Source organism: Sturnira hondurensis, unplaced genomic scaffold (genome assembly GCF_014824575.4).
Source record: "Sturnira hondurensis isolate 20B ecotype Veracruz unplaced genomic scaffold, ASM1482457v3 Scaffold0007865, whole genome shotgun sequence".
In the NCBI taxonomy this organism is placed as follows: domain Eukaryota; kingdom Metazoa; phylum Chordata; class Mammalia; order Chiroptera; family Phyllostomidae; genus Sturnira; species Sturnira hondurensis.
The window spans coordinates 10,606,484-10,634,262 of record NW_028080496.1 but is presented as its reverse complement, the minus strand read 5'-3'; the positions used below and the strand labels follow the sequence as shown (position 1 = coordinate 10,634,262).

General features: G+C 44.4%; 1 protein-coding gene across 1 annotated transcript in view; it reads left to right on the top strand.

Annotated features, from left to right (window-relative positions):
* CERS3 (ceramide synthase 3) overlaps positions 1-27,779 on the top strand; it is an 84,739-nt gene that overhangs the window by 34,759 nt on the left and 22,201 nt on the right. The window contains exons 5-11 of the mRNA XM_037053740.1: positions 3,240-3,358; positions 9,004-9,061; positions 9,971-10,021; positions 12,094-12,186; positions 14,408-14,536; positions 17,673-17,779; positions 27,505-27,658. Coding sequence (XP_036909635.1) covers positions 3,240-3,358; positions 9,004-9,061; positions 9,971-10,021; positions 12,094-12,186; positions 14,408-14,536; positions 17,673-17,779; positions 27,505-27,658 — 711 coding nt within the window. The remainder of the gene's footprint in view (positions 1-3,239; positions 3,359-9,003; positions 9,062-9,970; positions 10,022-12,093; positions 12,187-14,407; positions 14,537-17,672; positions 17,780-27,504; positions 27,659-27,779) is intronic.

Genomic DNA, 27,779 nt, shown 5'->3' with positions numbered 1-27,779 from the left:
CTGTCATATGGACTTTTACAGGAGTGTTTTTAAACATGTCTTCACAGTTCAGATTGTCCTAAGGGAACATCATTTGTCTTTTAATTATGCTTGTTTCCACAACAGCTGCACACTTTTCTGTTCATTGTAGGCCTTGAGTAAATGCCCATTTCATGTGTCAATGAAAGAAAACACTTCTAGAGACTTGTTTGCGAGAGGAGCCCTATCCCGCTCAATACCGTTGTGGTGGATGAGCCAGCATTGCCAAGACTGACTTTCAGCCAGATTCATCTGTGCTGCAAAACAGAAAAAAATGCTTCAAGTCCTGTTCGATTCCTGTCTTCTAGGTGCATTTGCTAAGCAGCTCTCTGTAGACATGATGGGATAGTAACATTGTTCTCAGACCTGGGAAGACTCCATTTGGAGGGCAGGGAACTTGCTTTGCTCCCTGCTGAATCTCCAGTGCCTAGCACGGTGCTTTGCACTAGTGAGTATGGCTCTGCCCACTACATCTTTTTGGATGACTGAGTGAGGAAGCATTTAAACCAGTCAGGCTAGACCCTTGGCCACTTCTGCCTAAGAATGTAGAAAGTATAGTGCAGCAGCATTGCAGAATACACCCTGCTATGGACCAAGCAACAGAGTTTGAATTATGCCCTGTTTGGGGGATTTGTTCATGTTTGCAGATGAATTTGGAAGCAGAGGAGCACGTCCTCTCAAATGGTTTTGCCCGCGGTCTCCCTTCTGCGTTCAGCCATCACCCGTAGCACTGGCACAGCACGTGACAGTTCACATCACACATTCACATCCAGGAACTCCAGTCCTCTAACTGCTCCTGGGAGCACGCACTTTGTTACTACCCCGCTTGTACAGGGGCTCAGAGGGTGGTGCTCAGGGCTGCACGGCCGGGAAGTGGCAGAAGTGCACCTGCTGCTCCCGGTTGCCGGCCGTGTTCTCCTGTCCGTGCACTCGCTGCGCTCTTTCTTCTTCCTGGGAGGGGGTGTGATGAGCTTGGCGCACTCTCCCAACTCGTCCAGCCCGGCGTGCCAGGCCCTCTTTGCTGGTACGGAGGAGCAGGGGCCTAGAGCCAGAGGTAGATGGGACACGGCCCCCACCTTGTCTCACCTGGCTCCTGCCTTCTTTACAGGCTGCAAGGGAGACTCTAAAAACACAAGCAGCCTATAACCCACAAGATCAATTCCAGACAAGGCCACCTTTGATGTGACTCTGGCCACATCTTTCCTTCTCTCCTCTCTGTAGGATTGTACACTGCAAGGTCTCTTTCTGCCTCCCAAGTGTTCCCCGCTCACCCTCCATGCGACCTCACATGCTGGCCCCCCTGCCAAAATACTCTCCTTCCTCATCCTCTCTTTCTTGGGGCATTTCCAGGGTTCAGCTTAAGTGTAACTTCTGGGAACTGCTGACATAAGGCTAGTCACGTGCCCTAATCTTCCCCACTCTTGGCTCTTGTCCTATCTTATTAGACTTCTTTGTTTTAGTTTTGACTTCCTCCCCAGACAGACTTTACCCTGTGAAGTAAAGTCTTGCTTATTTAGATCTCCAAAGGCTGGCAAAATGCCTGCAAGGAGTAGGCACCAATGAGTAGCTGCCAACTCAGTTTCCTCTAAAACACAAAACCAAAACAAAACAGCAACCAGTGAACTGCTGGCCTATCAGTGACTAGGTACTGGGGAGGGTGATGTGCAGGGAAACAGTGTCATACAGGCTGCATCCTGTTTGCTTTGTTTTTGCCTTCCTTCTCTGCAGGTAAGGAATATGCCAGCAGTTTAGCAGGTGTGTGGAAGCTGCTGTTAGTGCTTTGCCAGTCTCAGCCCGAGAGCTTCCTTATGAATTTTACCCACTGTTGCACTGAGTACCTGAGCCATCATACAAACAACCCACAGTAGCACAGCACAAGCTAGGTTACTGGCCACACGCTCTCGGGTGTCCAGCCATCAGGCCAAGGGAAGGCCTTGTTTGGCCCTCACAATGCTGGTGCACAGTTGGTGTAAACTTACTTTGAGGTATTGGTTGACGTTACGAAAGCCTTGTGATGTCACACTGAAGTTCTGGCCCTACACCTCTGCTCTGGAATTTATCAGCCAGATCATGGTCCCAGATACACTTTGGGGACAAAGCAGTGGTATTTCCGTTTGCTGTGTCCAGATGGCTTTGGCTTATTTCTTCAACATTGAAGCTGAGGGTCCGTTTTATGGAATTTTATTTTTCTCATGGTAAAGTCAAGAGGAAAATATTTTTTCTATTTACATTGGAAAATGAAAGGTCAAGAAAGCTGGTGCTTCAAAAAAATTACAGAGCTTATTTCATTGTCGAAGTGGAGAGTACTGTAGGTTTAACATTCAAAACGTGCCTGTGTTGAAAGGCTACAACTTAAAACACCACTCTGGCCCTGGCTGGTGTGGCTCAGTGGGTTCAGTGCCGGCCTACAAACCAAAGGGTCAACATGCCTGGGTTGTGGGCCAGGTCCCCAGTAGGGGACGCATGAGATGCAACTACACATGGATGTTTCTCTCCCTCTCTCCTTCCCTTCCCCTCTCTAAAAAAGTAAAATAAATAAAATCATAATGTATAACTGCTTCCCAGAAGAGAAGCAACCACCATTTTTATATTCTGCGATCATTTTTTATGATCTGAACTATTTCAGGTCAGTTGAAATAGGCTCTACATGTGATTAAATGTGAAAGTGATGGCCAGCACCTGTATGAGTTTTTCCTGCAATATCTTTTGGAGCTATTAGAAAGATCATGTAAAATCACAGAATGTGTGCTAGCCTAAGTTCTAGTCCTCAGTTTGCTACTAATTTTAGGTCTTAGGCAATTACTAAAACTCTGTTTGCTCATAGGAAAAAAATGAAGAGAGTGGATTTGACTGGCATCTTAGACTCTACCTGGTACCTAAGAGGCTCTGAATGAAATTGAGCTGATGAATGAGCTCATGTATACAACCTGAACATGTGGGTTGCTACCAATTTATAAAGACTTGATCTTTCTTAGTAACTCAGAGTTCTGGGATACTATCATTCCCTCTATTTAGGGATTATGGGTGTGTGTGTGTGAGGGAGGGAGAGAGAGAGAGAGTTTTCATGAGCAAATGGGGTGAACTCTCTGGCCCAAGTTGGAGGAGGAATTTTTCTCCTCTCCAGTACATGAGCTCTTGTAATCCAATCTCACTGTCTCTTGACTGCCTGCCAATCCGACTCTGCTCTTTATCACTCATTCATTCGTTTCATCCCTTTTCAGACTGATATTTATGGACTGGCAAAGAAGTGTAACTTGACAGAGCGCCAGGTTGAAAGATGGTTTCGGGGTCGGCGGAACCTGGAGAGGCCTTGCAGGATGAAGAAATTCCAGGAAGCTTGGTAAGGACAGTCAAACCTCTGAGATGCTGCAGTTTTATGTGAGCTGGACAGTTGTCTCTTTCTGAGCCGGGTTGGCACCCAGCTCTGTCCCTTACCAGGCGGGTGTTTTAGACTAGTCTCCAGTTTACAGTGGTGCTCCAGCTTCCTTCTCTGTGAAAGGGGGCAAACTATAAGCTCTCTAGGACGAGCAGGAGATATTATGTTCTTATCTTGAAGTCCAGAAAAATCATAAAAATGTCTTAACTGGTGTTTATTTTTTCTAGAGCAGGGATTGGCCCCAGTTCATAGACTTTATCGCTTGTTTCCAATCACATCGTAATTGTTATAGCACATTATAAGAGCAGAGAATGTCTGTTCTCTGCCCATAACACGGGGAGGACTTCCTTCTGTCTCACTGGGCTCATTGCTCCCCACCCCTGCCTATGGACTGGGCAGCCAGGTCCTGCGGGTGCACCAGTTGGCTGAGCGGGGGGCAGGTGGGCTGGGACACGGAGGGGGAATTTTGCCAGAGCTGGCTACCTTAAATATGCTCTGAGAACAATGAGCTGCACTGTGCTTCTTTTGGTTTTACATGAGATCTTTCTTTTGTTTGTTTGTTTTTCTCTCTTGAAGAATATTGTAGTAGTATAGGCCACCCACTTTTGGTGGCCAAAATGGACATCTTTGTTCCTCTTCTTTACATTCAGACCAATGCATGTCAGTTGGGTTGTGTCTGCTGTGGCATTCTACATACCGAGAGCATTCCTTCCTTCTGCCTGTTTGTTGAGGTCCTCACATTGCCTAGGGACTTTCAGGAGGCCATTTTATTTTGATGGTGAAATAGACAGGGAGCTGACAGAAGACTCTCCGGTAAATAAGCAGAGCCTTCACTGGCCTCCCGAGTACTGTCATCCAGCTGGGAAACGGTCATGTTAAGAGGCACAGATGCTTCAGGTTGACACTCACTCCTCATCACACACTTCTGCTGCCTTTCCCATCATGGCTGGAGGTGTGAGGCTTGGTTTCTTTCTAACTGCCTCTCTCTGATTTTAGCTCTTGGGAAATTGGCTCATGTTTGTGCTGATGGCATGAGATGCCTGGTATGAGGGCATCTCTCTGCATCATCACCACAAAGCATTCCAGAGTGGAGCTAGTCTCCTTGTACGTCTTCCTGTTTCCCTGCTGTCCTTTATTCCTTCTTTCTAGCATGTCGGTCTTATCTTCAAGTCTCCAGGCAGGGGCTGATTCTCCGCTGAATCATATGCCAGTGAAATTCTCTGCTAATTTCCTGTACATCATAGGACTTTGCAGTTTATAAGTAATCACTGATCCTCCCAGCAATGGCGGGAGGCAGTCAGGGAAAGTGGGGCTTTAAGAAATGGGGAACTGCACGTCCATCTAGTTTCAGGCACTTGTTCAGGGTCACCTGGCTGTTGGCAGGGCTGTTGTATTTGGGTCTTCTGACTCCTTTTCTGATGCTCTTCTGCTTCACTCTACCCTCCTCCCCGCCTCACCATCTAATGTTCTTAGCAAGCAGAGAACCTGCTATGTCAAGTAACTGGGTCCCAGGGCCCAGCATTTGGGAATTTGGCCATCAGCAAGTTCACTGAAAGTTGGCGGAAGAATTCCGGTTACACAAGGGAATTTTGAGTTGCCATAATCAGTCTGGCAACATTGACTATCAGTCATAATCAGTCTGGGTTACATTGACTATCTTCTTTGCTCACAGCACTGTCCTACATTGTGGGGAGGGATTTTTATAGGGAATAAAAAGTGGAAGGTATGGTCACAGGCCTTGAGAGCTAATCAGGAAGATGAGACTATCACTTATGAAGCCACAGCATCTATTGTGACTCCACCCCAGTGGCACACAGGCCCCTACACTGCAGTCCACGGTCAAGTGTAGATGTGCTGTGAGCTTTCAGAGGTGCTGGCCTCCATAGGGCTGAACCATTAGGGAAGGGCTTATTTAGAGGACGTCAGACATAAGCTGGGCCTTGAAGAATGCATCGGATTGACATAAGAAAAGAAAGTATGATTTGAAGGCAGCCTGTTTCAAGTAAGGCAGAGGCACAAAGCAGGAAATTATTCAAGTATTTAGGAAACAGGAGTGGACCACCACATCAAATTTAAGGTTTATCTTATTCTTTAGCAATGTCCCAAAGTTTCTCTAATTCAGATAACTGTTAAAAGTTGTTATGGACTAAATTAGTAGACCAAAGCAAAATGCCAACCTGCTTAATTGTATAGGAATGGCACTTTGTTCCATCAGCTCTGGGATGTGCTTCTTGATCTTAGCAAGAGGTACCCAGCGCTGTGGAAATCTCAGGAGCTTCTCAATACCGAGTCCTTACAAATCATGCTCCAGGAGGCAGGCGCTCCTCTGTGCTATCGAGGTGGACTAGCCACAAACACCTTAAGTACAGGATAGATTAGCTCCAAGCATCTTCACTTCAGTGTATTATTTACTGAGTTTCTTTAATGATGATTCCTAAATCCTGTTCCACAGCATTTAAGGATTTTAATCCACAGTGGATCCTTTATTTTTAGGTCAAATTCCATATTAGCTGATCACTTTTCTTTTTAAAGTATGATTTCCATTTAGCAATGTGCAGTCAACTGTACAAATACGTGGTAATGGCTCATATGTGTATAGGCAGGGGTCTCCCCCAGTGCTGGAGCAAGGGCTGGCCCGGGCAGGCCTGCTGCCCTCTCCTCTGCCTCTCCCACTGCAGCCCCACGCCTGCAGCTCCTCTCACTGCTGGTCCAAGTTCAGTCTGTCCAGTTCCGCCCAGATTCCACCCCATGGCCTGGTCTTTCACCATCTAAGCCCAAGTTGTTTGTTTCTGGATTATTTTTCCAAGAGTTCCCCCACCACACATACACACACAATTATTTTTATCTGAACCTTGCCTGGGGCAGGGGTGACTTTTACTACTTTATGTTCTTTGGAATTAAGTAAGATGGCATTGACGAGGATGCCATCATTCATCTTGTTATTAGGGAGGTGCATCCGTTCTCACACACTTATTTTCAGAGCCCCTTTGTTCTCTTAAAAACTATTAAAGACCCCAAAGAGCATTTGCTCACGTGTGTCTTACCTACCTATAGTTACACTATTAGAAATGAAAACCGAGATGTTTATAAAACATATGAATGACACATTTCATCAGCTCTTCGAGCAACGACACGATCACGCCCCGTGGACCCTCTAGAAGTGTCTGCTGGACACCTGTGAGGGAGTGAGAGCAAAGGGCAAACACTATTTCAGTATTATTGTGACAACATTTTGTTGTCAGGGGTCCTGGGTGCACACTTTGAGAAGCCCTAGTGTAGTGTGGTGAACCCTGCTAGGACTGGTCCAGGAAGATGGGGAATTGGGGTTTTACTCTTGGATCTGGTTGTTTCTGTATGGCCCTGGGTAAGTTAGGTGACGTCTCTCGGCCTCAGTGTCCTTCAGCACTCATTTTATCGACCTGTGAAAACCAGGTGCCTCCTTCATGAGCTTGTGCTGAAAAAAACATGCAATGAAGCATGTACATGTGTGCTTTGCACAGCACCTGGCACTGGGTCAAGAGGTCAGTGTGTGCCTCAGAAACACAGGCTAGGAGATGTGCCCTCGACGTAAGGCTGACTTTGGGGCTGCAGGTCTTACTGGCTCCTTGTTTCTGTGCTTCTTGCTTGGCTGCTGTTGTCAGGGAGCCCAGGAAAATCCCTGTGCAGCTAAGTGTGGGCCTAAGCTGCGCCAGCCCTAAACACGTCATGTGAGAACAGGTCTCAACCAGCTCACTGTATAAAATGCCCTTTGGGTGTCTTCGAGGTTCAACTTTCTGAGTGATTGAACCCTCTTTCTTTTTTAATCTATGGAAACAAGCCATGAAGAAAAGCTGTCATTGAGCTTATGTGATAACGTTTGGGACACATTATGCTGGATGCAGGGCCCAAAGACCTGTGCTGTCTCAGCTGTCACTGCGCAGCCGTGTGAGCCAGGGAAACGGCCCAGCCTCTGTGAGCCTGGTGTCCCTCCCGTTGCACGGTGGGAGCGAGCCCACACTCCTCTCTCTCATAGCTTATAGGCATGGTGCCAGACAAATGTGAGGAAGAAATATTATTTTTACTATTGTTGTTGTCACTTCAACAATCATTAGATAGAAGAGCAGTGCTTGTTAAACATGTCACTGTGAAGCTGGGAGCACATTCCGAAGTAGAAACACCAGTGGCATGAACTCTGCATGCTGTGTGTCCATCACCACCGTTAGTCACTGTCAACTCAGGCAGTGCTCTGTCATCTGTGTCCCGCCTGCTTTTCTCCCCCAACAAAGGTATTCTTTGTGGGTCGTGACTGTTCAGTTTAATTGAGTGTGATTGACATACAGCACTGTGTACATTTAAGTATATGGTATAATGACTGACTTACACATGTTGTGAAATGATTACCACAAGTTCAGTTAATATCTATCATGTCATATGGATTCAAAAAGAAAAAGAAAAGGTTTGCTTCCTTGTGATGAGAATTTTCAGGATTTACTCTCAGAAACTTTCAAATATACCACACAGCCGTGTATGGGATGTAATGTACAATATGCTGACTATTTATCTTGTAACTAGAAGTTGGTACCTTTTAACTGCCTTTGTCCAATTATTATTGAAGATCATTTTTGAAGCAGATATCAGACATTGTATGATTTCATCTGTTAATACTTTAATATATACATATCTCTAAAAGATACATACCATAGTAATTTTAAACATAATTGTAATACCAATATCATACCTTTAAAATATTGTTTTATAACAGCAAATAGTTGATCAGTATTCATATTTCCTTAACTATCTCAAATCTCCTTTACAGTTTGTTTATTTGAATTAGGATCTAAATGAGACCCATTTATTACAATTGGGTGATACGTCTTTAAAGTCTCTTAATTTATAGTCTTTCTCCAGACATTAGAAAAAGATACCCTTTCAAAATATGCTTTCCAGAGGCCAGATAGTCTGGCCCACATAGAAACCTTCTCACTGGGCCCTGGCTGGTGTAGCTCAGTGGATTGAGCGCAGGCCTGCGAACCACACGATTGCGGTTCGATTCCCAGTCAGGGCACATGCCTGGGTTGCAGGCCAGTTCCCGGCCCCTGGCAGGGGACACACAAGAGGCAACCATACATTGATATTTCTCTCTCTCTCTCTCCTTCCCTTCCACTCTAAGATAAATAAATAAAATCTTAAAAAAATAATAAAAAAAAGAAACCTTCTCACTGGGAAATAAATAGGGATAAAATAAATGATTTGTCGATAACACTGGCATCAAAGTATCACTTACTGTGTGTCAGGAACTGGGCTAAGCATAATAATAATGAATAAAAATAATGATAACAACTGCCATTATCGTTGCTAATTTCACACTAGACACTATGACCAGTGTTTTTCATAAGTTATTTTTAATTTTTTTACACTTTGACCAGTTTCGTTGTTTCCATTTTACAGATGAAGAGACTGAGGCTCCGGAGGCTAAGTGACCTCCCTAAAGCCATAGCCATTTAGTAAGTGGCAGAGTTATGACCTCAGCTTTGCTTTGTGTGGCTGCAGAGTTTGCTCTTTCTGTGCTGCTATGGGTTTTTTTCCTCGAGTGTCCATCACCTTTACAAGACTTCCCTTTCTTTTGGCAGCTGGCGATTTGCATTTTACTTAGTGATTACTGTTGCTGGAGTCGCATTTCTTTACGATGTAAGTTATCTTTTTGATATCTTTGATTGGGATTTGTCATTCATTTAAAAAAATTACTGCCCTTGGTTTTCTTAGGATGTAATATGTTTAAGAAGATGACCAGGTCTTAGACCCCTGACCCCTCTAATGCCTAGAGAAGTAGCAACATCTCAGTCTGTCCTTCGAAGCCTTCACTAAGCTTTGCACTTGCAAAGTTAACTTTGAAACCTAATCTCTTCCTATTTCCACACCTTGCACAACTCACGCACCAACTAAACCAGCCTGCTGATGAGCCACTGACCGTACCTGGTACACCCCCGCTTGGGGGTTTTAGCACACTTTATCCCCTCAGCCCAGGAGTGTCTCGCTGCTCCCATCTTTCTCTACCTGTCAAATTCCAGCCAGGCTCACACCACATGCCACTTGTTCTGTGAAGGCTTTCATTACTTGCCCATCAAAAACTACATTTCTCCTTACCCTTTGCATTGTCTGTTTAAATAATTATTCAATGATTACCTCATTAAGTGATTATAAACTTAATAGTAAATTGTTTGTAGAAAAATAAAAGGTAGCCAGGTTTTAGAGACTTCTCCCAAGATTCTGTCCATTTCTCTGAAGGCGTTTTATTGCTACAGGAGCAGAAATTGGTTCGGAAATGATTTTGGTAGAAGAGGCACTTGTCTGAAATTATTTGCGTTGTAAGACAGGCCTGGTTTGGGTCCCAGGAAGTCTCGACCGCCCGGGTGCTGTTTGGGAGTGTGTGTGGGTACCTACAGAGGGAGAGTGTGCAGCGGGGGCCCCGAAGCTGGCACGGACGCGTCCAGCTGTTCCTGTTCGCTCCCCATCAGTGACATCAGGAACAGCTTACGTTTTGACAGCCTTTGATTCTGACAAACTAATTTTTTTCTCTTGGGTCCTTGTTTTTTACAGAAACCTTGGGTATATGACCTCTGGGAGGTGTGGAATGGCTACCCCAGACAGGTAAGGACCTCCGACGCTGTCCCTCACTACTTCGTCCAGCAGGCCCTTTGTGTCGTCCCCTGAGTCAGGTCTGAGTCCTGTTCCTACTTTCTGTCCACTCCTGTTCAGTCCTTTGTCTCTTGCTGTGCTGGAGGTGACCCAATCCTTATTCTTGACCTGTCATTTGTCTCATTCTGTTAGTTTGTCTACAGTTAATGTAATTATGTATTTGACTTTAAATTCACCTTCTTACTATTTTATTTTCTATTTATGCCACCTGATGCATTTTCTTTTTAAAATTCTCTTCTTTACTTTTTATAGGACAGTCAAGTTTTAAAAATATCATTATTCCCCTTCTTTTCTTATATAGCTTTCCAGTTATGCATACTGTTATTATTTTAGTAATCACCCTAGAGATTACCATGTACATCCTTGAATCATTAGAATTAATATAAATCAGTGTCCTTACCTCTTTCTAGTCACTGTAAGGTCATTAGAATATGCCATATACCCTCTTCCTATTCCTCTTCCAAATATTTAAAACTCTGCAAGTCACTGCTGTTATTGTTCTGTGAATCAGCCAAATCGTCCTCTCCATGCTGCTCCTTGCCTGCTGCATTTCCACGCTTCCTCTTGAGATTATCATCCTTCAGGCTGAAGAAGTCCCTTTGATTTGCTAGTCTAAACTATTGTCATTTGCCTTAATTTTTTAAAGGATAATTTTGCTGGGCATAGAATTCTACGTTAGTAGTTATTTTCCTTCAGCACTTTAAAGATGTCATTTTTGCTATCTTCTGCATCCTATCAGTTTCTTTAAAAAGTTAATGTTCTTTTTTCCCTCTGGCCGATTTTAATATTTTGTCTCTGTCTTTCAGCAGTTATAGTATAACTGATGATGTATAGTATAGTATATATAGTATAGTATAGTATGATGCGTATAAATGTTGATTTTCTTTGAATTTGTCCCGCTTACTGTCTGTAGTACTTGTTGAATCTGGGGCTTGCTATCTTGAGTCAGTTTTGGAAAGTTTTAAGGCATTCCTTCTGTTCCTTTCTCTCCTTTCTTTCTGGAATTTCCATTATAAATGTGCTAATGTGCTCGCCTTTTACATCAGCTCCCATGTGGCTCTTACAGTTTCCCCAATATTTTTCGTCCTCTGGTCTCTCTGTGCCCGTCTATTAGGAGGCGTTTGCCCACAGCTCTCTTGCATTTCAGCCTGTTGACTGAAGTGAGACACTGACTGCCTTTGGTTCCGCACTGTTTTTTCAAGGACGTTTGCGTGACAAACAACCTTGGAAGGTAGAGATAGTGTCTCTTTCTGGAGCAAAGGATAGGCATGTTGCTGTCCGTTAGAAAAGAGTGGGGTCCCGAACTCAGGGTTTTCTCTGGTCACGTGCAGGCGCCCCCTGACCCTCTTCGCTCAGCCCTATGGGAACGTGGATGAGAGAACCGGCCCGAATATCAGTAACTTACTACTGTGAATAAGAAACTTTTAAATTTGTGATTCAGAAGTCTCGTATCTTCTACCAGCATCCCCGAAACTTTGGCAGGGTAACTTGCAGTTAGAGAAAACCCTCCGACCCTTCACAGCTCTGGATATTTTCTGCTTTTGTGTCCTCCAGTTCGCGGGTACTTCTGTTAGCAGTGTCTTGTCTGCTGTGATATTATCTTTTGAGTTCTCAATTTTAGTTATTGTATTTCAAAGTTCAGAGACTTTTATTGAATTTTTAAAAAAATAAATACCCATTCTCTATTGAAAATGTCCACCTTTTAACCAAATTTTGAAGTTATTTATAAGTCCAAGTCTGATAAATCCAGTGTCTTGATCATCTGTGGGTCTGTTCTCTTTCTTATTTGTCATCTTATGCTTGATAACTTTTGAATAACGTGACTTTGGAATTGTTGTTTACCAAATTATTCTCTTCAAATAATAAAATGCCCAGAAACATTATCTCCAGTTCCTTCTTGGAAGCTGACGTGTAAATAATGACATGTCATTATTTGGGGGAATGTTACATCAATAGGCGTAAATGATAGTTTTATCCTTAAATGAGTTAGATGACATTAAAGCGAGCACTCTCATTTTTCACAGCCCTTGCTGCCGTCCCAGTACTGGTACTACATTTTGGAGATGGGGTTTTACTGGTCTCTCTTATTCAGCCTGGGCTCCGATGTCAAGAGGAAGGTAAGTTTCTTGTTTACAAAACGACTTTATTCTTTTTTTCCCAAAAGTTTTTACCCCCTGCCCCAAATCCCAGTCTTTACATTGTATTTCATGTGTGTTAAGTTTGAGTTCATAGCTTTTTGATTTTTATAGCCTTGGTAAGTATTTGTAGTGAAATATTATAGAAACATTAACTTCAAAGCTAATTGAGTCATTTTTCTCAAGGGATAGAATTGAAAAAAATGCTGAGGTAGTGGATCCTGTGATGATTTTGTCTTTTGTAATTTCTTGAGGCAGTCAAAAAAAAGTTGATTGTTTTTTATCATCTACAAGGTGCATTGAGTACTTTTTCAAAAATTAAACACGCCCCTGAGCAGCGTGGCTCAATTCATTGGGTGTCCTCCTGCCGTGAAGGGCTGCTGGCTCATTCCACTGGGGCGCATGCCTGGGTCCCCGGCTGGGAGAGGCAACTGACTGATGTTTCTCTCCCTCACTTCCTCCCCCGCCTTCTCTAAAAATAAATAAATATCAAAAAGTTACAAAATTAAATGCACCTACATGTCACATGTTGGTAAACACATGTCTTCAGAGACGTAACACTATCAGGAGTTGGGTAAAGCGGAGGCTCTGAGCCCAGGTTGCCTGGGCTCGAATCCCTGGCTTGCCCACCCACTGGCATCTCACCCTAGTTGGAGAAACTCCCTAAACCATCGCGTGGAGCTAGAAACAGTTCTGATCTCTTCTGGTTGTTGTGAGGATTAAGCAAGTTAAATCGCAAGAAGCACTTCCTGGTAGACGGTACATGCTCGATAAGTTAGGCTGTTATCATCAGCGTGTTCACTCTGTTACTTGGCTGCCAGGAAACCTCCCTCTTTAAGTATCTTACAAAATGTTGTTACTGAAGTACTCACATGGCGTACAGTTCATCCATCTGAAGTGCAGAGTTCAGTGGTTTGGAGCATAGTCACAGCGTTCTGCGGTCCCCGCCCCAGTCCACTTGAGAACACTTTCATCACCTCAGTGACAGATTCCTTTAGCAGTCGGTTCCCATTTCTTCCACCTTCCCCAGTCCTAGGCAGCAACCACCAATCTCCTCTTTGTCCCTGTGGATATGACTCTCTGGATATTTGATATAAATGGAATCACACAGTATGTGTTTTTTGTATCTGGCGTCTTTCACTTAGCATAATCTTTTCAAAATTCACTCTTATTGTAACATGTGTCAGTATTTCATTAGTTTTTTTTTTAAAAAAATAGCCCTTGTATGGATATACTGCACTTTGTTTATTTAGCTATTAGTGATGAATACTTGGGTTGTTTCCACATTTTTGGCTGCTATGAATAAAGCTTCTATGAACATTCATATGTAAAGTTTTGCATAAGCATATGTTTTTATTTCTCTTGGTTATGTACCTAAGAGTGGCAGTGCTGGGCTACATGGTCATTTTATGTTTAACCTTTTGGAAACTGCCAGATTACTTAACAAAGCAGCCATGCCATTTTACGTTCCTAACAGCAATGTATAAGCATTGCAATTTCTCCACGTTCCTGCCAACACTTGTTATTGTTTGTCTTTTTTACTTTAGCTGCGCTGCTGGGTGTGAAGTAGTATCTCACTGGGGCCTTGATTTGCCTGACTGGGGCCTCATTTTCCTGACGGCTAATGAGATTGAGCATATTTTCATGCACTAATTGGCTAGTTGTACATCTTCTTTGCAGAAAACCTTTGAGTTTTTATGCTCAGTTGTAATCTTCCTCAGCCTCAATTTACTAATGTAGTGACTCACTCTCATTTGTTACCTCTTTCACATGGAGCACCTCTTTCTGTATTGGCTATGTGGTTCTGTTCCATGTCTTTTTTGCCTTGTTGGAATTAGATGCAATAAACAGTCAGTGTAAATGTGCACAGGAATATGCTTGTGTGTATATGCGTGTGTGGTGCATGTGTCTACATATATGCAGAGTGGGGCGGTGGGGAGGAGAGCAGATGGTAGGGCTCCCCTGACAGGAGGTCGGAGCTCTCTCTTGGAGTTCATTGACTTCATCGGTGAGGATAATTCTTGTCCTTTCTGCCTCCCAAGGATTATGTTTAAGAATTAAAGTGAAAGTATTTGACAAATATCAAAACATGCAGATGTAAGTTATTAGTTTTAAGCTATTATTACTATTATTATCAGCCCTTCCAGTGATTGGGAAATAGCTGCATTTTCTTAATGGTTCCCATTTTCCACTCATTATGTAGGATTTTCTAGCTCATGTCATCCACCACCTGGCTGCTATTAGTTTGATGAGCTTCTCTTGGTGTGCTAACTACATTCGCAGTGGGACCCTGGTGATGATCGTGCACGACGTGGCTGACATTTGGCTGGAGGTAAGTGTTCGCTGTTGAAACGCTGATAACAATAGCACTTCCTGTGGGTTCCTGTCATTCCTCACAGGGAGAATTGTCTCTGAGCGATTTAGCAGGGCTCTCTGTCCCAAAGACACCCACGTCCACAGATGTCGCCGGGTCCCCAGATCCTCAAGTTTGAAGAAATGAAACCTTTAGATTTTCATTTCCAGCCCTTGTTCTTCATGGTCCTTGACGGGGAGGTTAATTTGTGGGATTCCACTTAAGGAAGTTGTGTGCAGGGAGTAGCTCAGGAAGTAAGCTAAGCTACTTGAAAATGGAATGAGCTCTAATTTTCTGAAAGGAAAAGTTGGATTCATGGCCCTGTGGATTCTTCACGCTGGACAGCGCCATGCACTCACTCAAGCCAAAGCTGAATGCCCACTGGATGCTCACACTGCCCTGCCCTGATGGTCCTCCAGCTTCATGAATGAAAGCTGTTACTTATTTAAGCAACATTTTATTTTCTACGAAAGGAATGTTTTGGAGCAGTGGATATTAAAGCAACAGTCTTCCTAATCCCAAACCACACAAATCTGAGGGACGAAGCAAAACCAGGACTGTTTTCTCCACCCATTTTGTTAGGTGCCGGTCCCTGTGGCCCTGAGAGGGTGATCCAGTGCTCCCCTCAACTGCCAGCTCTGCTGCTGCGCTTAGAGCCGCATTTCCCAGAGCCCCTTGGTTCGTCGTTTCGGTATACCCATTTACAAGGAAGCCAGGGGAAACGATGCCAACCCACTGCGCATTCAGAATTGCCTCTTGGAGAGTGAGGAACTGAATACAGGTTGATGTGGAAGAAACTAAATCAAATGTAGTAGGATCTTCTTCTAGATCTGGGTGCAGCAAACTTTTTGGAATAGGGCCAGAGAGTAAATCTAGCTTTGTGTACCACATAGAATTTCTTGTCACATACTTCCCCCCCCCTTTTTTTAGTCTTTTCTTATATTCCTTAAAAAATGTGAAAACCATTCTCACCTCAAGAGCTGACAACCTTTAGCTCATAGACTGGACTGTGATTTGCCAAACCCTGTTCTAGACATAACGAGAAGTCATTTGCAGCCATTTCAAAGCAACTGGCTACTATTAAAATACTAGCTGTGTAGAGCATTTTGTTTCTCGTATGTAATTGTAATTAGGCATGTAAATCCTATTCTGAAGGTCAAGATGATTACATTTGCTTCAGGCAGCAAATAGCTTAGCGAAAGAAGGATTGTGCCAGTTTTTCCATGTGTTTCTCTTTGAATGTGGCCACCTCTGTTTTAATTACCCCCTTCTCTGATCATATCTCAGGAACCCTGCCTGAAAATTAAGACCACATTGGCCATGACTTAAGATTTTTTTTTTGCTGCTCTGTTGCTTCTAACCCCTCTAGTTCAATTGCCTTTGGTGTGTGTCCGCTGTAAAAACAGCTCGACTGTGTTATTCAAAGGGAGTTAGACATTGGAAGTGGGAATGAGCCTAAGATTGTCCTGGCCAGCCCTCCCCCACCCTGTCTCTGACACCACGTGACTCCTCAGGCAACTGGGCAAGGCACTGGATGCTTTGTGTTCTATCCTCAGCAGTAACAGGAGAAGCCACATCTGACCCTTAGGGTATGTTGTCAGGGTTGGCTCATTTCTGTTAGGAAATGCTCTTAGGACCTTAGGTAAAAAATGAAGAAAAATGAAATGTCAAATCCAGAGGTCCCTTTGCGGGTAAACTGTGACAGCAGTTTCATGTGGTTAATGATCATGAATCATTCTTGATTCACAAGTCAGGATCTAAACTTGAGGTTCAGTGAGCAAGGCCAGCACCTTCCATCTGCTGGTGGTAGAGATAACATTAAGTAGTGGCATGGGGCCTGTTTTTTTATATTCTCCAGGGGTGCCTATTCCACAGCTTCCTCAAATAGTTCATTTTTTAATGTTTGTCCTCACAGTCAAGTTCTAATTGAACCCAGACATGGTACAGCTTTCGCCCCTGTGTAGACCTTCCTAGGGATGCAGACTATTAATCTTTCCTGTCCCTCAAGACAGTTGGTGGGCCCTTTCTTAGCTTGTTCTTTGCAAGGAAAAACAGCCTCAGCATCTACCACCTTTTACTCGTGAGTGGCCTTTTCCCTTCTTCATGCATCTTCTTGCTCTTCTCTGTTGTCCACATGTTCAAGTTCAGATCCAGGACCCAGTGCTCTAACAGTATCCTGGCTGATGCACAGCAGAGGAGATGGGTCACTATCTCAGATCCGCCTTTGCACAGCCAGAATAGACAGTGTGAGTGTGTGCCCAATAGAGTGCTGTCTGGCCCTGCACATCTCTAGCTGCGCACCCTGGCCTGGCCTGGATATGCCCTTGCAGACAGCTCCCTACTCCAACCCAGGCACTCACTTCGAACTTCTGGCCTTTCTCTCATACCCATGTTCACCCACCTGGCATATTAGCCTCCTGCCTCAGGAACTGAGACTGCATTCCCTTTTGGGCTGTGTGCCAAGCCCACGGTCCAATCACATCCTTCCCCCATGGTTAAGTGAAGAAAAGTATGGAAATTGCAGTGCAATGTAAACCCTTTTAAAGTGTAGAATCCTCATCAATTAGCCTTCTAAGGCCACATTAAATAACCCTTTCTGTAATTCTCTTTATTCAACACAAATAGTAGGAGCAGCACAGACTAGCATAAAGTACGGAGAGAAAATCAAGCACTTGAAACTGGATTTCAACTAGGACAAGGCCCAGGAGTTGCCTCCCATCCGCCTGAGAGCAGCTGCCTCGTTGGCAGCGTGCCCAGCTCAGCCAGGACTTCCTCATGCCCCAGCCTTTTCTCAGCCCTGCCCACCTCCCCGTTCAATGGAGAAATTAAATAGATGCCCCAATAAAAGGCATGCTAACTTGTAGTGCTGCTGAAAGACGGGAGGAACATTTTTACCCATCTCTTTCTTTAACATTGTGTTATGACCAGATAAAGAGAAGAGTGACCCAGTGGATCCATCATCCAGACCACACATCTGCGTCGTCTCTTTCCCCACTCACTCACGCCCAGTTGTTTTGAAGAAAATCCCAGATAGTATATCTTTTATAAATGTTCAGTTTAAGAAATTTGTACTAATATCACTGTGTCTGAATACAATTTCTTTGTCTGTTTTCAGTCTGCTAAGATGTTTTCATATGCCGGGTGGAAGCAAACCTGCAACATCCTGTTTTTCATCTTTTCTGCAATATTTCTCGTCAGCCGCCTCATCATTTTTCCCTTCTGGTGAGTAGACAGGAGGCTGCGTCCTGTCTTTGGTCCCCGTGCTGAGGTGGCGTCGGCACACTGGTAAAGTCAGAGCATGGCCCTCTCTTTCATTGATCTTGGGCTATTTGTGCCAAGTTCAGTTGGAGAAAAGAATGTGTAGGGGCCCTTTTTATATACAATTAAAACAAAACCTACCCCTATGGGAAAAGCTCCAACAAAAGGAGATGGGAACTGTGTAACCCAATGGGTAAGCATCAACTCTTACCCTCCATCTAGTTTCATAAACATGGGTCTGTCTTGTGAGTAACAACTTTTCCACTTATTCCAGGGAAAGGTCACTGGCCAGTTATCAGCTCTTTGAAAGAGAGGCATGTTCTATTCTAATTACAGTAATTAATGACCACCAGGAATTGTATGCCAGCCACTGGGTTAGGCCCTTTACATGTCTTGGCACTGGTCTACACATCGAATCAAAGGCAGGTATTATCATTCACAGTTCATGGATGAGGAAACTGATACTCATTTTGTTCTCCATAATTACTGGTCCTAGCAGTGGTTTGCATATCTCTTTCATACTGATTGGTTCTTGTTCAGTCTGTTGATTTTCTCCATCCAAGGGCTGGCAGCGAGGAATCTATATTGTGTCTCCCCTGACAGTCATTCCTTTGCCAAACATAATTTTCTATGTGTTGACTGACAGAAACTGGAGGTGGGGCTGGGGGGAATGTGAGGAAGCCTTTGATGGATTGGAAGGGACATTGCATAACCAGCTATGGTTTGGGGCTGTCTAGGAATTTCATATTGTCTCTACAGAAAAATTGGTGCTACTGAAGATCCTAAGTTCCAGGGGAAAGCGGTAGAGACCCAGGTTCTAGGCCAGATTCCTGGTGGATGCACAGCACCCTGGACGACTAGCCTGGGGAAGTCTGGGCAGAGAGGTCCAAGTGTGCCACCCTTCCCGTGGAAGCCAGCTGCAGTCTTTAAATGAGGATGGGGTGTCTTGATTAGCCATTTTCTGGAGTGGAGAGGCAGAGTGCTGCAGTCAGGTTCATGGACACAAGTCAGTCCCGAATTCAAACCCTGGCTCTACACTCACTGCCCACGTGATCTCAGATCGTTTAGCTCACCTCTCCATGCCTCCTTTTCTCATCTGCAAAGGGGAAATCAGGGCTGTCATGAGTCTCAGCTGAAGGAACACACATAAAATAGCTTAAAACAGTGTTTGTAACATAGTAAGGACTCAGTAAGTCAGCTATTATAACTAAAATTATTAATGAGTCTTTTAGACTTTGGAGTTTCACCTGGAATCAGATTCCTGAGAGCCATGTGTATTATACTCTTCTTGGTCAATGAATCACATTACCATCTCGCTTGCTTTGGCTGAGCAAAATGTTTGTGAAATTAGAAAATTGTACAGTAGTGATTCATGGTGGGATTAGCATTGAGGTGCAGATAATAGTTGCGCTGTCGCTTGTCAGTGTGATTTTCATGGGCTCCGTATCCCGGATTTGCCCACCGACAGCTCCTCTTATGGTCCACGTGTTCCAGCTGCATAACTGCAGCTGCACAACAGACCGTCTAAAAACATAGTGGCTTAGAACGACGGTGAACCAACTTTTTCTGTAAGGGCCATCGAATAACGACTTTAAGGCTTCGGGGGCCACATATGGTCTCTGATGAGTATTTTGCTTTGTTTTGTTTTGTTTCTTTTAAAATGTGCCAAACCCAGCTTAGGTCATAGGCTGTAGAAAAATGGGTTGCAGGCCCAGTTTTGCCCACAGTTCATAGTTTGCAGACCTCCCTCTTAAAACTGCAACATTTATTGATTATTATTATCCTTTATGGTTCTGGGAATTGACTGGCCTCAGCTAGATGCTTTTCATTCATGTGGTTACGGTCAGATGGTGGCTGGGAAGTCGGCTGAAATTTTCATGAAGGCTTCCTCACTCACATGGTTGAGGTAACACATAAAATCTACTGGTTGATGCTGATTATTGGTTTGGGCCTCAGCAGGGCTGTCAGCTGGAATACCTGCACACGGCCCCGTCACTGGCCTGACCTCCTCGTGTGGCAGCTGGAATCCCAGGGTGATCAGCCCAAGACACAGCTAGGCAGACACTGTCTTTCTTTTTATAGCCTTGGTCACAGCCAGTCACTTGCAAACTGGTTTTCTTCATTGGATCCTGGTCAGTAAGGCCAGCTCATGTTTAAGGGAAGGGGAATTAGACTCTATTTCTTAATGAGAGTAGTTTCAAAGAATTTGTGAACCTATTTTAAAAGCATACACAACGGAAGCTGTCGGTCCAGGGAGCTCTTTGAGAGGCCTCTGGGTCTTGCTGCTGTGGTGGACTTTTGACTTAGCAGTGAGGGGCACTCCCTCAGACTCCCCCATGATGTCTCGAAACCCACAGGCAAGCTTACTCCTGCCCAGTAAACACCCGAACTTCGTGTTGGGGTGGAGTGACTGTGGAGGTGCGTGTTACTGTCCCGCATATCCTTCACTTTAAAAATCCTGCACTGAAGAACTCATTCTCCTGCCAGCATTTCTGGATTTCAAGGAAAACAGTCACGTGCATTTGGCATTTTCTTGATCTTGATACTTTGCTGAATTCAGAGAGCAGCCCATACCACTGGTTGCTGTCTTCAGGGAGTGAGTTGGATTGCAAATGAACCAGTATTAAAAATCTTGACTGTAAAATTTTTTTGCCGGTAAAAATGTTTCTGTACTGACGTTGACTGATCTGCATTATTTGGAAGGTTGAAGAAAACCTCACCAAGCTATTAGAAGTTTGAGAGATGTTGTCAATGTTTTTTTTAAAAAAAGAATCAGTTTCAGTGTATTGCTCTAACTTAAATATCTTTCCATAAGCTTGAACATGTTACATAATCATCTTGTGATGCCAAAGAGGAAAAGTCAGTTCCCTGTTGTTAGCCTGTTCCAACAATCTGTCTCGATCTTGTAACTTTGCACACTCATTTTTCATGGGTCTTTTCCGGGTCCAGGTTTGTTGGAATTGACTATGCAGCAAACAGTGTGCAGATGATAGGCCTCTTTCGGGGTTCAGGCATTTCAGAGGTGCGGTGGGAGGCGGTTTGCAGTCCAGTTGCTCTGTTCTTCCCAAACACCATTGTTGCCCATTTGGGGGTGAGCTCAAGGGTTGAGTGGGGAGAAGGCTGACCCATCTGAAATTTTTCTGGAAGCTTTGAGAGAAAGAGCTGGAGCATGTACATTCTACTTGCCTTTTCCTTCCTTTGGCTCTTCCTTCATTTCCCCAGCCTCAAGTACATTTGTTTTCCTGCAGTAAGCTTCCTTTTGTGTTGGTACCACTGTGTCCCATCTTCTCCTCTCCAGCTCTTTCCAGGATTTTATTTAGCCAATTCTCAGTCAGGGTCTGCAGGAGTTAATTACATTGATTTTCTGGATGTTGTTGCTCTCAACGTTAGGCAGAGATTCCAGTCAGCATTGTCCAAATTGCTTTGTTCGAAATGCCTGGTTGCCCCATTTGTTTGCATTTTTATTCAAAAGTGTTTAAATGTTAGGTTTATATTCCCAACTACTATTTTTGAATAGTGACGTCCCTATCTTTAAACTACTCATACAAATGCTAGTCTGAAAACCATTAGTCTAGAAAGACCTTTGTAAGGTGGCGAATGACTCCTGATGGGTTTCCTCCATAAATGACAAGAATGGGTAGTGGTCCCGTCCAGGCTGTCCCTGGACGGGGAGTGGCAGGGAGGGACCACCCTCCTTCAGCTGAAGTGCGCAGGCGGCAGTGCTGGCTCATCGCTTCCTCACTCGAACTCATCCCAGCTTGCTTCCTACCCTGCAGGAGTTCACAATGGCGGCGGTGGGGACCTTTGTGTCCGCCACTTTATCTGTATATTGGAAGACTATTAATACTGACCTGTTTTTATTTTATTTTATTTTCCAAAAAGAAACAAAGTCTTCTCCAGCTGTGAATAATACTCAAGTCCCTAGCTCCAATAGTAGATACACTTGTGGGACCTTTATTTTCCCCATCATTGGTCCGCTGGACTTCAAACTTCAGCTCTTACCACGAGAAGCTTCGTGTGAAAGGGGATTCTGCTGGTGATGAGAACATGTAAATATTTGGACTGGCTGTCAGACGACAGTTTTAAGGAGAGAAAAGACAAGACCAAGTTGAAAGTTCAGCTGACATTCATCAGGAGACTAGAGTGAGGACACCACTGACCCTTTCTAGCCTTGTAAAGCCTGGGCCTCAGTGCTGATGACAAGTCAGGGGCAGAGCGTGGTCTCGGGTGCCACGGTCACCCCCTGACCCTCCTGGGGTGGCGCAGGGCCCCGTGCACAGCCGCTCGAGGGAAGGAGGGGCTTGTGCAGGGAGAAAAGTTCCGTGGAAGCTGGGCGGCTCCCTGCAGCCACCGCTGCAGATGCGTGTCTCGGAACCAGACTTCCCAGTGGCACGCCTTGTGAAGGGGACAGTGACTTCACTGCACGTGTTTGCTCGGCGTCTCGCCCTGCACCCCCCCCCCCTCATTGCCTGCCCTCCTGCTGTCTGTGCCGTCATACAGGACGGCTGCGGCGGTCACTCTTCCTCAAGTCAGAGCACTGTAGGGGGCGCTTTATTCACAAGGTCACCCAGTTCCTTTACTCATTTAGGTGTTTGGGACTAATTTCAAGTGTATTATAGAGAACTCTTATACATGCCCTCTACCCAGGTTGACCAGTCAGCATTTTGTCTCATTTGCTTTGTCATTCCTGCTCTCTGTCTCGCTCAGCAAACACACACACACACACACACACACACACACACTTTCTGAACCATTTGAGCGTCGCAAACATCCTGTCTTTTTAGTCCTAAATACTTCTGTGTTATTCTCAGCATGAGACCATCCCTTTACAGACCCGCGGTTGAGCTCTCAGCATCAGAAAGCGTGGCAGTCTGCCGTCTGTGTCCCGATTTTGTCTGTTGATCCAAGGATGTCTGCTACTGCACTGTCCCCTCACCACCAGATCTGGCCCAGGGCCAGAGCGCAGTCCGTTGTCCCTCACCTGGGCCAATGCGTGCTTGCTACTTCTTCACCTGTCATGTCCTCGACACTGTCGAAGCATTTAGTCCCCCTGTTTGTTGTCAGGTGAAGAGTTTACACACCCCAGGGCCATGCAGCTAGTTATGAAAGAACCAAGACTAGAAATAGGACATTGGGAAGACAGAACAGGTATATTTCAAATTAACCAACTAATTTGGATGATTAAGAGCAGGCAGCATTGCCCTTCCTAAGTTTTTAAAGGTTTCTTCAACTGCATGGTCACTTTGAAATACAGAACGCCTCTGCAATATTGGGTAGGCAGTTACTCACCTGTAGAACCAGTATTGGTTATCCTGAAATGGCCTGATGCACACACCTACAGTCAGCAAGGAAAAAAGACCTTTAACTTTATTTTCATTGGAAAAATACAACTTTCCGGTGGCCACCATTCCTAGCCCAGCAAAACCAACTACCACATATACCAATGATGTGATTTTTTAACAAACCATCTGAGCTCCAGTGACTGAAAGAGCGAAGATGGGAAGCAAAACCAGAAACATGGAAAAGGCCAATCGAGCTTTGCAACCCTCGGACACAGTCGTAGTGTATCCGTCTGGGCAGATTGAAGGCCAGCGGACAGAGCAGAATGGCTCCAGGGATTGAGAACGGCGGTCTGTTGGCCTTCTCTGTGAAAGGGGAAATCCCATGCGTCCTGTAAGGTAAACGAGTGTGCCGGTGTCGGTGTGCTCGCACGTGTGCCTGCACACACGGTGCACGTTGGTTAGGGACCCAATCACAAGGGCAGATGTGTTTCCTTCCTTTCTCCATTCTTCTTTTAGCAGAAGAGAAGATCTCGGGATTGAGAGGCTGGGCCATCCCTTCATAAGGACACTGAGACCCATAGACGGAGGTCCTGAAAATGTCCCTGCCGCCCCATAACCTGCTGTCCCTAGGCTCACAGGGGCTACTCCCTTTGGAGCCCCTGTCCACTTGGTGAAGCCCCTCCCTTTCTGTCCTCTTACAGAACATGTTCAGGCCACACAGGGTCCCCATTTCTTCTGAGTCTGCTCTTTCCCTCCAGCGGCTTCCTCTGTTTCCCCACGAAACTGAAAATCCAGCCAGTTCTGCAGCGCTCTCCTGGGTGTTGCTCTTCCAGCATTATTCACGCAGCGCTCTGCCACAGGGAGGGGCGGTGGTGGAGAAGTAGCTGTTGCCGTGGCGATAGTGATCGTACTACTACAGTCCCCCCACGACCATGGGGGTAACTTCCAGCCCCCAGTGGATGCCCTGAAACCCTGGGTAGTACTGAACCCATACACCCTGTGTTTCTCCTATACCACATGTATTTGTGATAAAGTTTAATGATAAGTTAGGCACAGCTGAAAGGGAGAATGGCATTCTAGACTGAGAACAGGGTAAAACACACAACTGCCTAACAATGCAGCAAATCAGAATGGCAGATAAGCTTTATGAATGTTATTTCCTTTTGAACTTTGGAGAACATGGGTGTGAATTGCATAGGTTCACTTATACACAGATTTTTTTCAGTACATACTTTAACTGTATTTTGTCTTCCTCATGATTTTCTTAATGTTTTCTCTAGCGTACTTTATTGTATGGATGTGGTATATAAAACATATAATGTGCAAAAAAGGCAAAAGTTATACCCAGACTTTCAGTTGTGTGGAGGGTAGTCGGCTCCCCCAACCATCCGGTTGGTCAAGGGCCCAGTGTGTTAGTGCCGGTGTGAGATCGGCCTCGAAGTGCGGCGCCGTGGGCTCAGCTATAAGGAAAGCAGTGGGCACATTTGGTTATGAAACCTCTCAAAATGCATTTATTATAAAACACAAACAAGGTTAAAAGAATCCGGCTGTGTAATGACATTTAACATGGTTTTAAAGTACTGTGGCTGTCCTTAATACATAAACAGTGTTTATGAATCAATGGAAATAGTAAATACCTCAATAGAAAACCAGATAGACACCGTGAAAAAGCAGTTCACCAAAGTTTAAATGAAAAGAACCAAACTAAAAAATATACCCACACACAAGAAATAAGAATGTAAATATAAACCTTGCAATATTTTAGACAGAGGATGACAGAATACAGCGCTGGTCTAGATGTGAGGAAGCAGGTTCTCTTTTACACAGCAGTCTTTGTACTGCCGTGAGAATTTGGAAGCAATTTAAATGTCTATCAATAAGGGATTACATAAATTAATAAATGATGATACCTCTAGATGGATTTCTGTGCAGCTGTGGCATAGGATGGTATATAGTAGGATGGTATATAGTAGTGGTCAGCCAACTGTGGCTCACAGGCCCAACCCAGCCCCCTGACTGTTTCTGTTGATAGACTTCTGTTGGCACACAGCCACAGCCATTGATCGAGGCGCTGATTGTCTGCGGCTGCTTTGGCCCTGCAGGAGCAGCGTTGGGTAGGTGCAACAAAGACCAAATGGCCCAGAGGGCTGAAATACTTACTGCACGTCCCTCTGTTCCTTTATAAAGTGTCCTCTGACCCCTGACATGCGGATTCTATTTGCTGACGTGGAAAGCTCTCTATAACATACTATTGAGTGATAAAAGCAGAATACAAAAAATTGCATGAGTAGCATGATCCCTATTATAGAAAATCACGTGGTAATGGGCAAGGGGGAAAAAGCACCTTAAAGATTATTTTTAGGAAAGAGGACTTAAATTAGATTCACCAAAATGTAGTAGGTTACCTGTGAGTTGTGAATTTTTGGTGATTTTGATTTAGTGTCTTTATGTTCCTCTATAATTCTTAAGTTTTTAAAGAAAATTTGCAAAGTAAAATGGATAAGTGGCTATATTATCTTTGTTATGCAGAGTTCAGAGTTCATATACTTGCCTTTTGCACAGATAAAGAACTGATAAAGAGGAAATGGGGCTACCTAGCAGACATAGGGAGCTGTCAGCCTTGCAAATTATGAAAGTTGACATTGTTTTGCTTTTTAAGTTGAATTTTAAGCCCATTTGATCCTGGTCAGGGGGTCTTTGAAACTCTTCTTTCATGACTTGCTGGTGGCCTTATAAATTGTTATAGTCTTGAAAAACTTTATGGCAAAGCCTTAATAGCTTTTGATGTATACCTTGGAACAGTAATCTCATGTTTAGACGTAAACACTCCTGAAGAAATGACTCTCACTTTGGGAAAGACTTATATACACCAGTAGGTTCAAAGAGTGTGACATGATTATGATTTATAGCTAATGAAGCTGAACGTCAAATCCCACCCTCGGGACTTTGACCACAATGGCAAAGGTCTCTGGAGGACAGTCCCCGTGCTGATGAGGGTGAGGAAGGGCTACATTCTTGTGCGTTGCTGGTGCCGCCCCGCTGCCACCCCGGGGAACCGGTTTCAGTTTCTTGGGAGGTTCAGTGTAACACCCGACACTTCCACCCCGTGTGTTACCCTCGAGAAATGAAAACTTATGTTCACACAAAAACCTGGACATGAACATTTGTAGCAGTTCTATTCGTAATTGCGAAAAACCGGGAACAGTGCAAATGCTCTTCAGTGGGTGAAGAGATAGGCAATCCTATCTATGTCCAAAAAGATGGAAAACCACTCAGTATCCAAAAGGAGCGTGCTACTGATACCCTGCACAAATCTCAGAGGCTCTGTGCCGAGTGAAGGAAGGCCATCTCAAAGCTGACATGCTGTGTGACCCATTTGTACAGCCTTCTTGCAAAGATGAAAGTAGAGGGATGGAGTGCAGACAAGTGCTTGTCAATTGTCAGGCATTGGGGGCGCGACTGCACAGGGATAGCGCGGGGTGGGGGGGGGATGATGGGCCTGCTCTCTGTCCTAACTGCACAGATGTGTGCCTGTGTTACAGATCATAGAACTGCACACTAAAACAGTCAATGTCACTATATGTTATTTTAAAAATGAAATTAAAATAAGTATATATAGGATAAAACTGAAAGACCATACACAAAATTACAATGCTGTTTGTTTAAAATGATGGTATTATGGGCAACTTCCTTTTCTATTTGCCCACCTTTCTATGAATAAATTATTTTTAGAATTAGAATGAAATACGTACCAACAAACCTACCTAAGAACCACAGACCCGCAGTAGTGCTGTAAGTCGGGGGGGGAGGTAGGCGGCCCTTCCTGCCGCAGTAGCACCTGCAGGGGCAGTGTGTCCGGGCTCCGCAAGGCCGCTCCAGCCTGGGTCCAGGGGTCCGTTTATGAAATTAGGAAAGTATGCAGTTCACTTTAGGGAAGTGATAGTAGAAATTTTGCTTCTTTGAAAGCCTCTTATATCTGGAAAACTTAACTTTTGTGGAATTTCCTCTTCACCTTTGATGCCAAATAAATGAGATAAGGTGATGATCACCCCATGTAAGCATGCATTACCCTATTTGTTCTGCACGTCAGGGGAGGTGAGTAGGGTGCTCTTCTGTTTTCAGGGAGGATGCTGAGGTACAAGATTCTTGGAGTGAGGGCTGTGTGGCTATAAAAATTCCATTTGCCTTAACTTTTCTCCCAGGAGGCGGACCGTATTTTTTTCAAGGCTTGCCAATAATGATATAAAAGTTAATATTATCATATTGTTTTCTACTGAGAATTTCCTGGACATCATTAGAAATGAAATAAATGTTGCATGCCTTGGGAGGAAGAGTATCTGCTTTCTTGCTGAAAATTCACAAGTACTTGGACTACAACGAAATGCTCTCATCTGTTTGGTTTTTCAGGATTTTGTATTGCACGCTGATTATACCTCTGCACTACCTCGATCCTTTTTTCTCCTACGTCTTCCTCAATCTGCAGCTCATGGTCCTGCAAGTCCTTCACCTGTACTGGGGTTACTTCATCCTGAAGATGCTCAAAAGATGCATATTCACGAAGGTAAGGGTTGTTCGAGTCTTCCTGCTCTGAACAAGTCGGCTCCAGGGCTGGACTGGAGGCGCGGCCCAGACCGTGTGGAGCAGTGTACTTAACTTACAGTTAACCAGATTTCTTTTTTAAT